The sequence below is a fragment of the Blennius ocellaris genome, assembly GCF_963422515.1.
Source record: "Blennius ocellaris genome assembly, chromosome: 21".
NCBI classification, from domain to species: domain Eukaryota; kingdom Metazoa; phylum Chordata; class Actinopteri; order Blenniiformes; family Blenniidae; genus Blennius; species Blennius ocellaris.
The window spans coordinates 21,099,748-21,117,177 of record NC_137670.1 but is presented as its reverse complement, the minus strand read 5'-3'; the positions used below and the strand labels follow the sequence as shown (position 1 = coordinate 21,117,177).

Sequence of the window (17,430 nt, the reverse complement as noted above, 5' to 3'; positions counted from 1 at the left end):
TCCTGGACCGGACCACTGTTATAGTCTGTCTCCTGGTTCCTGGATCAAACCTCTGTTACAGTCTGTCTCCTGGTTCCTGGACCAGACCACTGTTATAGTCTGTCTCCTGGTTCCTGGACCAGACCACTGTTACAGTCCGTCTCCTGGTTGCTGGACCAAACCACTGTTGCAGTCTGTCTCCTGGTTGCTGGACCAGACCACTGTTATAGTCTGTCTCCTGGTTCCTGGACCAGACCACTGTTATAGTCTGTCTCCTGGTTCCTGGACCAGACCACTGTTATAGTCTGTCTCCTGGTTCCTGGACCAAACCTCTGTTACAGTCTGTCTCCTGGTTCCTGGACCAGACCACTGTTATAGTCTGTCTCCTGGTTCCTGGACCAAACCTCTGTTGCAGTCCGTCTCCTGGTTCCTGGATCAAACCTCTGTTACAGTCCGTATCCTAGTTCCTGGACCAAAGCACTGTTACAGTCTGTCTCCTGGTTCCTGGACCAGACCACTGTTATAGTCTGTCTCCTGGTTCCTGGACCAAACCTCTGTTACAGTCTGTCTCCTGGTTCCTGGACCAGACCACTGTTATAGTCTGTCTCCTGGTTCCTGGACCAAACCTCTGTTGCAGTCCGTCTCCTGGTTCCTGGATCAAACCTCTATTACAGTCCGTCTCCTAGTTCCTGGACCAAAGCACTGTTACAGTCTGTCTCCTGGTTCCTGGACCAAACCACTGTTACAGTCTGTCTCCTGGTTCCTGGACCAAACCACTGTTACAGTCTGTCTCCTGGTTCCTGGACCAGACCACTGTTACAGTCCGTCTCCTGGTTCCTGGACCAGACCACTGTTACAGTCTGTCTCTTGGTTCCTGGATCGAACCTCTGTTACAGTCCGTCTCCTGGTTCCTGGACCAAACCACTGTTACAGTCTGTCTCCTGGTTCCTGGACCAGACCACTGTTATAGTCTGTCTCCTGGTTCCTGGATCAAACCTCTGTTACAGTCCGTCTCCTGGTTCCTGGACCAAACCACTGTTACAGTCTGTCTCCTGGTTCCTGGACCAGACCACTGTTATAGTCTGTCTCCTGGTTCCTGGATCAAACCTCTGTTACAGTCCGTCTCCTGGTTCCTGGACCAAACCACTGTTACAGTCTGTCTCCTGGTTCCTGGACCAGACCACTGTTATAGTCTGTCTCCTGGTTCCTGGACCAGACCACTGTTATAGTCTGTCTCCTGGTTCCTGGACCAGACCACTGTTAAAGTCTGTCTCCTGGTTCCTGGACCAAACCACTGTTACAGTCTGTCTCCTGGTTCCTGGACCGGACCACTGTTATAGTCTGTCTCCTGGTTCCTGGATCAAACCTCTGTTACAGTCTGTCTCCTGGTTCCTGGACCAGACCACTGTTATAGTCTGTCTCCTGGTTCCTGGACCAAACCTCTGTTACAGTCCGTCTCCTGGTTCCTGGATCAAACCTCTGTTACAGTCTGTCTCCTGGTTCCTGGACCGGACCACTGTTATAGTCTGTCTCCTGGTTCCTGGATCAAACCTCTGTTACAGTCTGTCTCCTGGTTCCTGGACCGGACCACTGTTATAGTCCGTCTCCTGGTTCCTGGATCAAACCTCTGTTACAGTCTGTCTCCTGGTTCCTGGACCAGACCACTGTTATAGTCTGTCTCCTGGTTCCTGGACCAGACCACTGTTATAGTCCGTCTCCTGGTTCCTGGACCAGACCACTGTTATAGTCTGTCTCCTGGTTCCTGGACCAGACCACTGTTATAGTCTGTCTCCTGGTTCCTGGACCAAACCACTGTTATAGTCTGTCTCCTGGTTCCTGGACCAGACCACTGTTATAGTCTGTCTCCTGGTTCCTGGACCAGACCACTGTTATAGTCTGTCTCCTGGTTCCTGGACCAAACCACTGTTATAGTCTGTCTCCTGGTTCCTGGACCAGACCACTGTTATAGTCTGTCTCCTGGTTCCTGGACCAGACCACTGTTATAGTCTGTCTCCTGGTTCCTGGACCAGACCACTGTTATAGTCTGTCTCCTGGTTCCTGGACAAGACCACTATTACAGTCTGTCTCCTGGTTCCTGGACCAAACCTCTGTTACAGTCCGTCTCCTAGTTCCTGGATCAAACCTCTGTTACAGTCCGTCTCCTGGTTCCTGGACCAAACCTCTGTTGCAGTCCGTCTCCTGGTTCCTGGATCAAACCTCTGTTACAGTCCGTCTCCTGGTTCCTGGATCAAACCACTTTTACAGTCCGTCTCCTGGTTCCTGGACCAAACCTCTGTTACAGTCTGTCTCCTGGTTCCTGGACCAGACCACTGTTATAGTCTGTCTCCTGGTTCCTGGACAGGACCACTGTTATAGTCTGTCTCCTGGTTCCTGGACCAAACCACTGTTACAGTCTGTCTCCTGGTTCCTGGACCAGACCACTGTTATAGTCTGTCTCCTGGTTCCTGGACAAGACCACTGTTATAGTCTCTCTCCTGGTTCCTGGACAAGACCACTGTTACAGTCTGTCTCCTGGTTCCTGGACCAGACCACTGTTATAGTCCGTCTCCTGGTTCCTAGATTAAACCTCTGTTACAGTCTGTCTCCTGGTTCCTGGACCAGACCACTGTTATAGTCCGTCTCCTGGTTCCTGGACCAAACCTCTGTTACAGTCCGTCTCCTGGTTCCTAGATCAAACCTCTGTTACAGTCCGTCTCCTGGTTCCTGTATCAAACCTCTGTTACAGTCCGTCTCCTAGTTCCTGGACCAAACCTCTGTTACAGTCCGTCTCCTGGTTCCGGGATCAAACCTCTGTTACAGTCCGTCTCCTGGTTCCTGGATTAAACCTCTGTTACAGTCTGTCTCCTGGTTCCTGGACCAAACCTCTGTTACAGTCCGTCTCCTGGTTCCTGGACCAAACCTCTGTTACAGTCCGTCTCCTGGTTCCTGGATCAAACCTCTGGTACAGTCTGTCTCCTGGTTCCTGGACCAAACCTCTGTTACAGTCCGTCTCCTGGTTCCTGGACCAAACCTCTGTTACAGTCCGTCTCCTGGTTCCTGGACCAAACCACTGTTACAGTCTGTCTCCTGGTTCCTGGACCGGACCACTGTTATAGTCTGTCTCCTGGTTCCTGGATCAAACCTCTGTTACAGTCCGTCTCCTGGTTCCTGGACCAAACCACTGTTACAGTCTGTCTCCTGGTTCCTGGACCAGACCACTGTTGCAGTCTGTCTCCTGGTTGCTGGACCAGACCACTGTTACAGTCTGTCTCCTGGTTCCTGGACCAGACCACTGTTACAGTCTGTCTCCTGGTTCCTGGACCAGACCACTGTTACAGTCTGTCTCCTGGTTGCTGGACCAGACCACTGTTACAGTCTGTCTCCTGGTTCCTGGACCAGACCACTGTTACAGTCTGTCTCCTGGTTCCTGGACCAGACCACTGTTATAGTCTGTCTCCTGGTTCCTGGACCAGACCACTGTTATAGTCTGTCTCCTGGTTCCTGGACCAAACCACTGTTACAGTCTGTCTCCTGGTTCCTGGACCGGACCACTGTTATAGTCTGTCTCCTGGTTCCTGGATCAAACCTCTGTTACAGTCTGTCTCCTGGTTCCTGGACCAGACCACTGTTATAGTCTGTCTCCTGGTTCCTGGACCAGACCACTGTTATAGTCCGTCTCCTGGTTCCTGGACCAAACCTCTGTTGCAGTCCGTCTCCTGGTTCCTGGATCAAACCTCTGTTACAGTCCGTCTCCTGGTTCCTGGATCAAACCACTGTTACAGTCCGTCTCCTGGTTCCTGGACCAAACCTCTGTTACAGTCTGTCTCCTGGTTCCTGGACCAGACCACTGTTATAGTCTGTCTCCTGGTTCCTGGATCAAACCTCTGTTACAGTCCGTCTCCTGGTTCATGGACCAAACCACTGTTACAGTCTGTCTCCTGGTTCCTGGACCAGACCACTGTTACAGTCTGTCTCCTGGTTCCTGGACCAGACCACTGTTATAGTCTGTCTCCTGGTTCCTGGACAAGACCACTGTTATAGTCTGTCTCCTGGTTCCTGGACCAAACCACTGTTACAGTCTGTCTCCTGGTTCCTGGACCTGACCACTGTTATAGTCTGTCTCCTGGTTCCTGGACAAGACCACTGTTATAGTCTGTCTCCTGGTTCCTGGACAAGACCACTGTTACAGTCTGTCTCCTGGTTCCTGGACCAGACCACTGTTATAGTCCGTCTCCTGGTTCCTGGACCAAACCACTGTTACAGTCTGTCTCCTGGTTCCTGGACCAGACCACTGTTATAGTCTGTCTCCTGGTTCCTGGACAAGACCACTGTTATAGTCTGTCTCCTGGTTCCTGGACCAAACCTCTGTTACAGTCCGTCTCCTAGTTCCTGGACCAAACCTCTGTTGCAGTCCGTCTCCTGGTTCCTGGATCAAACCTCTGTTACAGTCCGTCTCCTGGTTCCTGGATCAAACCACTGTTACAGTCCGTCTCCTGGTTCCTAGACCAAACCTCTGTTACAGTCTGTCTCCTGGTTCCTGGAGCAAACCTCTGTTATAGTCTGTCTCCTGGTTCCTGGATCAAACCACTGTTACAGGCCGTCTCCTGGTTCCTAGACCAAACCTCTGTTACAGTCTGTCTCCTGGTTCCTGGACCAGACCACTGTTATAGTCTGTCTCCTGGTTCCTGGATCAAACCTCTGTTACAGTCCGTCTCCTGGTTCCTGGACCAAACCACTGTTACAGTCTGTCTCCTGGTTCCTGGACCAGACCACTGTTACAGTCTGTCTCCTGGTTCCTGGACCAAACCACTGTTACAGTCTGTCTCCTGGTTCCTGGACCAGACCACTGTTATAGTCTGTCTCCTGGTTCCTGGACAAGACCACTGTTATAGTCTCTCTCCTGGTTCCTGGACAAGACCACTGTTACAGTCTGTCTCCTGGTTCCTGGACCAGACCACTGTTATAGTCCGTCTCCTGGTTCCTAGATTAAACCTCTGTTACAGTCTGTCTCCTGGTTCCTGGACCAGACCACTGTTATAGTCCGTCTCCTGGTTCCTGGACCAAACCTCTGTTACAGTCCGTCTCCTGGTTCCTAGATCAAACCTCTGTTACAGTCCGTCTCCTGGTTCCTGTATCAAACCTCTGTTACAGTCCGTCTCCTAGTTCCTGGACCAAACCTCTGTTACAGTCCGTCTCCTGGTTCCGGGATCAAACCTCTGTTACAGTCCGTCTCCTGGTTCCTGGATTAAACCTCTGTTACAGTCTGTCTCCTGGTTCCTGGACCAAACCTCTGTTACAGTCCGTCTCCTGGTTCCTGGACCAAACCTCTGTTACAGTCCGTCTCCTGGTTCCTGGATCAAACCTCTGGTACAGTCTGTCTCCTGGTTCCTGGACCAAACCTCTGTTACAGTCCGTCTCCTGGTTCCTGGACCAAACCTCTGTTACAGTCCGTCTCCTGGTTCCTGGACCAAACCACTGTTACAGTCTGTCTCCTGGTTCCTGGACCGGACCACTGTTATAGTCTGTCTCCTGGTTCCTGGATCAAACCTCTGTTACAGTCTGTCTCCTGGTTGCTGGACCAGACCACTGTTACAGTCTGTCTCCTGGTTCCTGGACCAGACCACTGTTACAGTCTGTCTCCTGGTTCCTGGACCAGACCACTGTTATAGTCTGTCTCCTGGTTCCTGGACCAGACCACTGTTATAGTCTGTCTCCTGGTTCCTGGACCAAACCACTGTTACAGTCTGTCTCCTGGTTCCTGGACCGGACCACTGTTATAGTCTGTCTCCTGGTTCCTGGATCAAACCTCTGTTACAGTCTGTCTCCTGGTTCCTGGACCAGACCACTGTTATAGTCTGTCTCCTGGTTCCTGGACCAGACCACTGTTATAGTCCGTCTCCTGGTTCCTGGACCAAACCTCTGTTGCAGTCCGTCTCCTGGTTCCTGGATCAAACCTCTGTTACAGTCCGTCTCCTGGTTCCTGGATCAAACCACTGTTACAGTCCGTCTCCTGGTTCCTGGACCAAACCTCTGTTACAGTCTGTCTCCTGGTTCCTGGACCAGACCACTGTTATAGTCTGTCTCCTGGTTCCTGGATCAAACCTCTGTTACAGTCCGTCTCCTGGTTCATGGACCAAACCACTGTTACAGTCTGTCTCCTGGTTCCTGGACCAGACCACTGTTACAGTCTGTCTCCTGGTTCCTGGACCAGACCACTGTTATAGTCTGTCTCCTGGTTCCTGGACAAGACCACTGTTATAGTCTGTCTCCTGGTTCCTGGACCAAACCACTGTTACAGTCTGTCTCCTGGTTCCTGGACCAGACCACTGTTATAGTCTGTCTCCTGGTTCCTGGACAAGACCACTGTTATAGTCTGTCTCCTGGTTCCTGGACAAGACCACTGTTACAGTCTGTCTCCTGGTTCCTGGACCAGACCACTGTTATAGTCCGTCTCCTGGTTCCTGGACCAAACCACTGTTACAGTCTGTCTCCTGGTTCCTGGACCAGACCACTGTTATAGTCTGTCTCCTGGTTCCTGGACAAGACCACTGTTATAGTCTGTCTCCTGGTTCCTGGACCAAACCTCTGTTACAGTCCGTCTCCTAGTTCCTGGACCAAACCTCTGTTGCAGTCCGTCTCCTGGTTCCTGGATCAAACCTCTGTTACAGTCCGTCTCCTGGTTCCTGGATCAAACCACTGTTACAGTCCGTCTCCTGGTTCCTAGACCAAACCTCTGTTACAGTCTGTCTCCTGGTTCCTGGAGCAAACCTCTGTTATAGTCTGTCTCCTGGTTCCTGGATCAAACCACTGTTACAGGCCGTCTCCTGGTTCCTAGACCAAACCTCTGTTACAGTCTGTCTCCTGGTTCCTGGACCAGACCACTGTTATAGTCTGTCTCCTGGTTCCTGGATCAAACCTCTGTTACAGTCCGTCTCCTGGTTCCTGGACCAAACCACTGTTACAGTCTGTCTCCTGGTTCCTGGACCAGACCACTGTTACAGTCTGTCTCCTGGTTCCTGGACCAAACCACTGTTATAGTCTGTCTACTGGTTCCTGGACCAGACCACTGTTATAGTCTGTCTCCTGGTTCCTGGACCAAACCACTGTTATAGTCTGTCTCCTGGTTCATGGACCAGACCACTGTTATAGTCTGTCTCCTGGTTCCTGGACCAAACCACTGTTACAGTCTGTCTCCTGGTTCCTGGACCAGACCACTGTTACAGTCTGTCTCCTGGTTCCTGGACCAAACCACTGTTACAGTCTGTCTCCTGGTTCCTGGACCAGACCACTGTTATAGTCCGTCTCCTGGTTCCTAGATCAAACCTCTGTTACAGTCCGTCTCCTGGTTCCTGTATCAAACCTCTGTTACAGTCCGTCTCCTAGTTCCTGGACCAAACCTCTGTTACAGTCCGTCTCCTGGTTCCTAGATCAAACCTCTGTTACAGTCCGTCTCCTGGTTCCTGTATCAAACCTCTGTTACAGTCCGTCTCCTAGTTCCTGGACCAAACCTCTGTTACAGTCCGTCTCCTGGTTCCTGGATCAAACCTCTGTTACAGTCCGTCTCCTGGTTCCTAGATTAAACCTCTGTTACAGTCTGTCTCCTGGTTCCTGGACCAAACCTCTGTTACAGTCCGTCTCCTAGTTCCTGGACCAAACCTCTGTTACAGTCTGTCTCCTGGTTCCTGGACCAAACCTCTGTTACAGTCCGTCTCCTAGTTCCTGGACCAAACCTCTGTTACAGTCCGTCTCCTAGTTCCTGGACCAAACCTCTGTTACAGTCCGTCTCCTAGTTCCTGGACCAAACCTCTGTTACAGTCCGTCTCCTGGTTCCTGGATCAAACCTCTGTTACAGTCCGTCTCCTGGTTCCTAGATTAAACCTCTGTTACAGTCTGTCTCCTGGTTCCTGGACCAAACCTCTGTTACAGTCCGTCTCCTGGTTCCTGGACCAAACCTCTGTTACAGTCCGTCTCCTGGTTCCTAGATCAAACCTCTGTTACAGTCCGTCTCCTGGTTCCTGTATCAAACCTCTGTTACAGTCCGTCTCCTAGTTCCTGGACCAAACCTCTGTTACAGTCCGTCTCCTGGTTCCTGGATCAAACCTCTGTTACAGTCCGTCTCCTGGTTCCTAGATTAAACCTCTGTTACAGTCTGTCTCCTGGTTCCTGGACCAAACCTCTGTTACAGTCCGTCTCCTAGTTCCTGGACCAAACCTCTGTTACAGTCCGTCTCCTGGTTCCTGGATCAAACCTCTGTTATAGTCTGTCTCCTGGTTCCTGGACCAAAGCACTGTTACAGTCTGTCTCCTGGTTCCTGGATCAAACCTCTGTTACAGTCCGTCTCCTGGTTCCTAGATTAAACCTCTGTTACAGTCTGTCTCCTGGTTCCTGGACCAAACCTCTGTTACAGTCTGTCTCCTGGTTCGTGGATCAAACCTCTGTTACAGTCTGTCTCCTGGTTCCTGGATCAAACCTCTGTTACAGTCCGTCTCCTGGTTCCTGGATCAAACCTCTGTTATAGTCTGTCTCCTGGTTCCTGGACAAAAGCACTGTTACAGTCTGTCTCCTGGTTCCTGGATCAAACCTCTGTTACAGTCCGTCTCCTAGTTCCTGGATCAAACCTCTGTTACAGTCTGTCTCCTGGTTCCTGGATCAAACCTCTGTTACAGTCCGTCTCCTGGTTCCTGGATCAAACCTCTGTTATAGTCTGTCTCCTGGTTCCTGGACCAAAGCACTGTTACAGTCTGTCTCCTGGTTCCTGGATCAAACCTCTGTTACAGTCTGTCTCCTGGTTCCTGGATCAAACCTCTGTTACAGTCCGTCTCCTGGTTCCTGGATCAAACCTCTGTTATAGTCTGTCTCCTGGTTCCTGGACCAAAGCACTGTTACAGTCTGTCTCCTGGTTCCTGGATCAAACCTCTGTTACAGTCCGTCTCCTGGTTCCTAGATTAAACCTCTGTTACAGTCTGTCTCCTGGTTCCTGGACCAAACCTCTGTTACAGTCTGTCTCCTGGTTCCTGGATCAAACCTCTGTTACAGTCTGTCTCCTGGTTCCTGGATCAAACCTCTGTTACAGTCCGTCTCCTGGTTCCTGGATCAAACCTCTGTTATAGTCTGTCTCCTGGTTCCTGGACAAAAGCACTGTTACAGTCTGTCTCCTGGTTCCTGGATCAAACCTCTGTTACAGTCCGTCTCCTAGTTCCTGGATCAAACCTCTGTTACAGTCTGTCTCCTGGTTCCTGGATCAAACCTCTGTTACAGTCCGTCTCCTGGTTCCTGGATCAAACCTCTGTTATAGTCTGTCTCCTGGTTCCTGGACCAAAGCACTGTTACAGTCTGTCTCCTGGTTCCTGGATCAAACCTCTGTTACAGTCCGTCTCCTGGTTCCTAGATTAAACCTCTGTTACAGTCTGTCTCCTGGTTCCTGGACCAAACCTCTGTTACAGTCTGTCTCCTGGTTCCTGGATCAAACCTCTGTTACAGTCTGTCTCCTGGTTCCTGGATCAAACCTCTGTTACAGTCTGTCTCCTGGTTCCTGGATCAAACCTCTGTTACAGTCCGTCTCCTGGTTCCTGGATCAAACCTCTGTTATAGTCTGTCTCCTGGTTCCTGGACCAAAGCACTGTTACAGTCTGTCTCCTGGTTCCTGGATCAAACCTCTGTTACAGTCCGTCTCCTAGTTCCTGGATCAAACCTCTGTTACAGTCTGTCTCCTGGTTCCTGGATCAAACCTCTGTTACAGTCCGTCTCCTGGTTCCTGGATCAAACCTCTGTTATAGTCTGTCTCCTGGTTCCTGGACCAAAGCACTGTTACAGTCTGTCTCCTGGTTCCTGGATCAAACCTCTGTTACAGTCCGTCTCCTAGTTCCTGGATCAAACCTCTGTTACAGTCTGTCTCCTGGTTCTTGTATGAGCACTGTCAACGCTACGTTGGTGAAATCAGTGACCTACAACGTTTTGGAGTGACAGAATGATGAGAACTGGTGATTTGGAGGTGCTCATTTAAGATCTGGACCTGGCAGTGGCCCTGAACTAGCACTTTGTTCTTTCTGGTGGAAAAGTCCTAAAAGAGAGGTGGAGCCTCCCAACATGCAGAGGTAGAGCTTCCCAGCAGCCAGTAAGGTAAATGAATGGGAGATCAGCATACGGGCAACCAGCCCAAGCCCAGCACTTAAAAAAGAAAGCAAACAGCCAGAATGAGCACAAAACATGGCCATGGCCATCACACATTTGATGACATGACAAGTTTGGGGCAGATTGCAGCATGTAGAATAGAGTCGGGAAGCACCGATCCAGGTTTTTCCAACTTCCCATCTGACCCCGATACCCAAATTTGAATATCTGCCAATACCGACATTATTCTGATACCAGAGCTGTTTGTTGTAATAATATGTTGCGGGCTTTTCCAGTCGAGTTCTGTTGGTTACGAAATAAAGACATGTTCCAAGATTCAGCTCTGCCTCATCCTTGGTCCTGCCACATTGGTGACCCCGTTATGGACATGTTCGAGGAAGTAGAAGACTGTGATGTTGATTCGTCCTCGTCTCCTCAGCCGTGCCAGACGGCCGTTTTCACCGCGGCTCCGAGGCTTCCCGACTTCTGGCAAAATGACCCGGCTTCGTGGTTCGTGCATGTCGAGGCGCTCTTCCACTGCGAGGAATCACGGAGGATGAGCAGAGGTACTTACTTGACCGTCACAGCCTTGGACCAGCAGTCCACCAGGCGGGTAATCCAGCTCCTGGCGCTCCCCCGCGGCTCGGGAAATTCACCGCTGAAGCAGCTCCTGCTGCGGAGGTTCTGCCTTTCTGCCCCCGAGAGGGCGGACAAACTCCTCTCCTGCCTGGGTGACGAGACGGCTCGGCCGTGGACTTGATGGACGACATGCTGTCGCTGTTGGGCGAGGACGAGGGGGGATTCCTTTCCCCCCACTTGTTCCTGCGCCAACTCCCTACCGTGGTTTTGCAGAGGAGGCGGATCGAGTTCTGCTGGCGACAAGGAGATTTGCGGTACAAGGTGTGGGAGCGGAGCCCCCCCAGCTGGTGACGGAGGACACAGACCCTGGGACGGTGGCCCCCCCCAGCTGGTGACGGAGGACGCAGACCCTGGGACGGTGGCCGGAGTCGCCGCCTGGAGACGACGCGGGACCAACATGTGCTTCTTTCAGAAGCGTTTTGGCGGCAAGGCGCAACGCTGCGTCCCTCCTTGCTCGTTGGAGGCGCCGGGAAACGCCAGCGCCAGAACTCAGTAGCAGCTGTGGGTGCTGGTGGACGATGTGAGCTGCTGTTCGTCAAAGACTCGGTGGCAGGGAAGCGTTTTCTGGTGACTCCGGCTCACAGCTGAGCCTCCTCCCTCCAGCTGAACCTCCTCCCTCCAGCTGAACCTCCTCCCTCCAGCTGAGCCTCCTCCCTCCAGATGAACCTCCTCCCTCCAGATGAACCTCCTCCCTCCAGCTGAACCTCCTCCCTCCAGATGAACCTCCTCCCTCCAGATGAACCTCCTCCCTCCAGATGAGCCTCCTCCCTCCAGCTGAGACTCCTCCCTCCAGCTGAACCTCCTCCCTCCAGCTGAGCCTCCTCCCTCCAGCTGAACCTCCTCCCTCCAGCTGAGCCTCCTCCCTCCAGATGAGCCTCCTCCCTCCAGCTGAGCCTCCTCCCTCCAGCTGAGCCTCCTCCCTCCAGATGAGCCTCCTCCATCCAGCTGAACCTCCTCCCTCCAGCTGAACCTCCTCCCTCCAGCTCAGCCTCCTCCCTCCAGATGAGGCTCCTCCCTCCAGATGAGCCTCCTCCCTCCAGCTGAACCTCCTCCCTCCAGCTGAACCTCCTCCCTCCAGCTGAGCCTCCTCCCTCCAGATGAGCCTCCTCCCTCCAGCTGAACCTCCTCCCTCCAGATGAACCTCCTCCCTCCAGATGAACCTCCTCCCTCCAGCTGAACCTCCTCCCTCCAGCTGAACCTCCTCCCTCCAGATGAGCCTCCTCCCTCCAGCTCAGCCTCCTCCCTCCAGATGAGGCTCCTCCCTCCAGATGAGCCTCCTCCCTCCAGCTGAACCTCCTCCCTCCAGATGAGCCTCCTCCCTCCAGATGAACCTCCTCCCTCCAGATGAGCCTCCTCCCTCCAGCTGAGCCTCCTCCCTCCAGCTGAGCCTCCTCCCTCCAGCTGAGCCTCCTCCCTCCAGATGAACCTCCTCCCTCCAGATGAGCCTCCTCCCTCCAGCTGAACCTCCTCCCTCCAGCTGAGCCTCCTCCCTCCAGATGAGCCTCCTCCCTCCAGATGAACCTCCTCCCTCCAGATGAGCCTCCTCCCTCCAGATGAGCCTCCTCCCTCCAGCTGAGCCTCCTCCCTCCAGATGAGCCTCCTCCCTCCAGCTGAGGCTCCTCCCTCCAGATGAACCTCCTCCCTCCAGATGAGCCTCCTCCCTCCAGATGAACCTCCTCCCTCCAGATGAGCCTCCTCCCTCCAGCTGAGCCTCCACCCTCCAGCTGAGCCTCCTCCCTCCAGCTGAGCCTCCTCCCTCCAGATGAGCCTCCTCCCTCCAGCTGAGCCTCCTCCATCCAGCTGATGCTCCTCCCTCCAGATGAGCCTCCTCCCTCCAGCTGAGGCTCCTCCCTCCAGCTGAGCCTCCTCCCTCCAGATGAGCCTCCTCCCTCCAGCTGAGCCTCCTCCCTCCAGCTGAGCCTCCTCCCTCCAGCCGGCCCGGGACACAGGACCTCCGTTGACCAACGGTTCTCCATCTCATCTTTTGGCAGTAGGTCAGCGACTGTATGTTTCCACGGACGCCAGTTTAAGTTGGACTTTGTGATCGCCTCCATTACTGTTCTCATTATCGCTGCTGATTTTCTCGTTGCTCATGATTTGCTGGTTGATGTCGAGAACCGCCGGTTGATGGATGCAGTGTCATTTGCTACCTTTCCGTGTGAGACCGGGGGACCTGGGCCGTTAGCCCGCGCTACTTTGGTAGCATCAGAGAATGTGTTTCAGTGTTTGTTGGGGGAGTATCCGTCTTTGACCAAGCCTGTATTTTCCACCATGGTGACGAAGCACGGCGTCGAGCATTTCATTGCGACCACGGGCCCGCCGCTTTTTGCGCGCGCACGTCGCTTAGATGCGGAGAAGCTAGCTATAGCTAAAGAGGAGTTTGCCAGTATGCAGCGTTTGGGCATCGTGAGGCGTTCTAACAGCCCGTGGGCCTCGCCGCTTCACATGGTGCCGAAGGCAGATGGGTTATGGCGGCCATGTGGAGATTTTCACCGCCTTAACAATATCACTGTGTACGATCGCTATCCCGTTCCGCATATTCAAGACTTTTCTGTGCGTTTGGCACGTCTGTGTTTTCTAAAGTGGACCTGGTGGCGGTTCTCACCAGGTTCCTGTGTGCAGATGATGTGCCTCAGACTGCAGTGATTACCCCGTTCGGGCTTTTTGAGTTCCTGCGCATGCCTTTTGGCCTTAAAGGGCCAGCACAGACTTTTCAGAAGTTGATGGACTCGGTGCTGCGCGACCTCGCTTTCGTGTTTGTTTACCTGGACGACATCTTGGTGGCGAGTTCTTCAGCTGAGAAGCATTTGTCACACCTAAAGCAAGTTTTTCAGCGCCTTGAGGAACACGGCCTTATCGTCAACCCTGCCAAGTGTCAGTTTGGTCTGCCTGTGATTGACTGTTTGGGTCATGGTATTTCAGCTCAGGGTGCCATTCCATTGCCTTCTAAGGTGCAGGCGGTGACAGATTTCCCTCGTCCAGCCTCGGTTAAGGCCCTGCAGGAGTTTTTGGGCATGATTCATTTCTACAACCGTTTTCTTCCGCGTGCCGCCACCTTCTGCAGCCACTTTATGGGGCTTTGCGTGTGAAGAAAGGCTCCGATCCAGTTGACTGGACACCGGATCGTGTCCAGGCCTTTGAGAATGCTAAGACTGCTCTTGCTGATGCAGCTCTTTTAGCCCATCCAGCACCTTCAGCACCCGTCTCTTTAACGACTGACGTGTCTGATATAGCGGTGGGGGCTGTGGTGGAACAGCAGGTGGCTGGAGTTTCTCCTCGTCTCATTGAGACCCGCCTCTGTTCAGGAAATCCGTTCCACAGTTTGCAGCGAGCAGAGCAGAGCAGCCAGAACAGAAACATGTGGACTCATTTCAGCAGAAGCACAGATGCGGCTTCATGGATCGGAAACCTCTGCAGGTTGCATCAGAAATGTCCTATCCGTGATTTACGTTCATATCGGAACCCGATACTGATGCTGGATCGGAGCGGCCCCATCCCTAGAACAGAGTTAAAGATCACTTCCTGTGTTTAATGGTGAATATTTGGATCATCATTGGCGCACTGTTTGAGTTTTGGAGTAAGATTCTGATGTTTGAATCAAGAAGGCCTTTAGTACTTTTCGCACCCTGTACCTAAAGTACAGGGTGCTGTACTTTAGGGTACAAGTCCCGGAGACTCTGAGCTGGAAAAAAAGATGTAGAATACCTTTGAATAATCAGGACATTTCTGCACATCTACCAGAATGAGGATTTAAACAGATGACCAGTAAGGATCAGAAACTACGAATCCATGGGTCGAATGATCAAACTAATGATCATCAGGAACTTCACATGGAATATTCATTTAAAAACCGTTTGAAGAAATCTAATCAGACTAAAAACATTCTGAGGCTGTATCATAAAAAAAGGTTTTATTTAGTGAAGCACTTTACAGTGAAAAACCAAATGGCAAAACCTTCAGAAAGAAATAAAACAGTGGAATAATCCTGAACTGAAAGACAGAATAAAGGATCATTTTGGTCAAAATTGTGATTCCAAACAGTCAACCTCTGAAAAAACTGATTTCAAAGAGACGAGAAAATAAAACAAGCATTGTGACAGGAAGCGAATAAAAATGATCAAACATTTTCATTGAATATAGTACAAAACAAAACAGTCTCTATACTTTGTTGTAGTGTGTGCAGTCATTCAATCAGCTCCACAGTAAAATGCTTGGAGTTTAGTATGAGCTGACTCAACTTTTATATATTGAATAAAAAGCACTTGGTGACTCTTTAATCCTTTGCACATCACTGTTCTGAGTGTTTGACATTTTTTGAAAAGTTTTAGTTGTAATCAAACCTGAAATGATCTGAGCTGAGTGATGTAAACCATCAAGTGTGAGGCCACAAAGACTTCACCTGGAATTCAAAACAAGACTGTTCCTAAGTTGGTCACACTGGATTTATCTTATAAAAAAACCAAAGGTGAAATAAATGTAAAGACTTGAAGGATTAGCTGTACTTCTTCTGAAATCAAACAAAAGGAAACGTTGGAATTGCTCTCGTGTGTAAGGCATTAGGGCAAGTCGATGGTATTCATGGCCTGTTAAGATCAACATAAATAAATTAAGTAGAACTGAAGATTGAAGAATTCATTCTTAAACTGAGGTCAAAACAAACTGATCTAAGAGGTGATAAGTGAACCACATTGTTGTTGCACTGAAACAACTCCACATTTGAAAACAATGTCAAAATAGGATTCTACAATCACAAGCCCTCAAACAAAACCAAGCTTAACAAACCCGCCATCACCATTTTGAAGTGGAGGAGTCGTTGGGGTGACCTTCACTCCACTCTCCTCTATTGTCTTCCACCCTGTGGGGGGTCCCAAGGCCCCTTGTCACCTACGACTCGCTGTCGTAGCTTAGGATGGGAGCCAGCCATCGCTCCACCTCCTCCAGGCTCATCTCCTTCCTCTGGGCGTAGTCCTCCACCTGCACAACAAGGGCAGAGCTTCACAGTCCTGCTGTGTTCCACACCAACATCACTCTCCATGTGATCAAAGTGTGGCGTGATGTCCAGCAAGCTCAAGACGAGTCCACCTGACATCCAAGACGTCCCCCTGGACACTGAGACGATGGATGGACACAGCAGCTGCTGCTCACCTGCTCTCTGGTGACTTTCCCCACAGCAAAGTACGACGCCTGGCGGTGCGACAAGTACAGGCCACACACTGAGGCTGCAGGACTCATGGCCAGAGACTCCGTCACACACATTCCTGCAAGGCCAGAGAGAGAGAGAGAGAGAGACTCCGTCACACACATTCCTGCAAGGCCAGAGAGAGAGAGAGTGGGGGGGGGGGGGAGAGAGAGAGAGCATGGGGGGGATGAGGGAGAGGGAGAGAGAGAGGAGAGAGGGGGGGAGGATGAGGGAGAGGGAGAGAGAGAGAGAGAGGGAGGGGATGATAGAGAAAGAGAGAGAGAGGGAGAGCATGAGGGGGATGAGGGAGAGGGAGAGAGAGAGAGAGAGGGGGGGAGGATGAGGGAGAGGGAGAGAGAGAGGGAGGGGATGATATAGAGAGGGAGAGAGAGGGGGGAGAGAGAGAGAGAGAGAGAGAGGGAGGGGATGATAGAGAAAGAGAGATAGAGGGAGAGCATGGGGGGAGGAGAGAGAGAGAGAGAGGGAGAGGGAGAGAGAGAGAGGGGATGGGAGAGAGGGGGACGATAGAGAGGGAGAGATGAGAGCGAGAGGGGGATGACAGAGAGAGAGATGGTAGAGAGAGAGAGGGAGGGATGATAGAGATAGAGAGATGATAGAGAGAGAGAGAGATGATAGAGAGAGAGAGGGGGATGATAGAGAGAGAGATGATAGATAGATTGAGAGAGATGATAGATAGAGAGAGAGGGGGATGATAGAGAGACAGAGGGGATGATAGAGAGAGAGAAGAGAGAGAGAGAGAGAGGGGGATGATAGAGAGAGGGGGAGATGATAGAGAGAGAGAGGGGGTGATAGAGAGAGAGACAGGTGATTAAGAGAGAAAGAGAGATGAATAGAGAGCAGAGATGATAGAGAGAGAGAGAAGATAGAGAGGTGATAGAGAGAGAGAGAGGGGGGATGATAGAGAGACGAGAGCGAGTTGATAGAGAGAGAGAGAGAGGTGATAGAGGGAGGGAGGAGATGAAAGAGAGAGAGTGGGGATGATAGAGAGAGAGATGATAGAGAGAGAGAGGGGATGTGTGAGAGGAGTGATATGAGGGAGAGAGAGAGATGGATAGAGAGAGAGGGGGATGATAGAGAGAGAGAGAGAGAGAGATGATAGAGTGAGAGGTGATAGAGCGAGCGAGAGCGAGAGAGAGAGAGAGAGAGAGAGAGAGAGAGAGAGAGAGAGAGAGAGAATGATGACATAACAGGTAGTAACACGGAGCAGCCAGTGTGGAGAAGCTGGGCTCAGGCCCGTCTTCACTGCCTGCTCTCTCAATGTACACATGTTCTCTTCATCCTACACATTGGGAACGACCTTGACGTTCATACAAGGGCAGCTGTTCTGATACAGCCTTGATCCAACCTGACAGTTCAGGTACTCTTCTTCATCAACACTCTCCAATGTGCTCCAACTGTTTGCTTTAGATCTCTTTTGACCCACCACTGCTTTGACCCACCACTGCTATGACCTCCTGGCATGTGTTACCAATCATCCCCCCCCCCAACCCAACAATCATCCA

At 51.7% G+C, this 17,430-nt stretch overlaps 1 protein-coding gene across 1 annotated transcript in view; it reads right to left on the bottom strand.

Annotated features, from left to right (window-relative positions):
* Positions 1–14,623: 14,623 nt before the first annotated feature.
* The window catches only part of mtr (5-methyltetrahydrofolate-homocysteine methyltransferase), an 82,509-nt gene continuing 79,702 nt past the window's right edge, over positions 14,624–17,430 (bottom strand). The window contains exons 32-33 of the mRNA XM_080517635.1: positions 15,874–15,986; positions 14,624–15,702 (exon numbers count right to left, since the gene is read on the bottom strand). Coding sequence (XP_080373761.1) covers positions 15,613–15,702; positions 15,874–15,986 — 203 coding nt within the window. The 3' untranslated portion in view covers positions 14,624–15,612. The remainder of the gene's footprint in view (positions 15,703–15,873; positions 15,987–17,430) is intronic.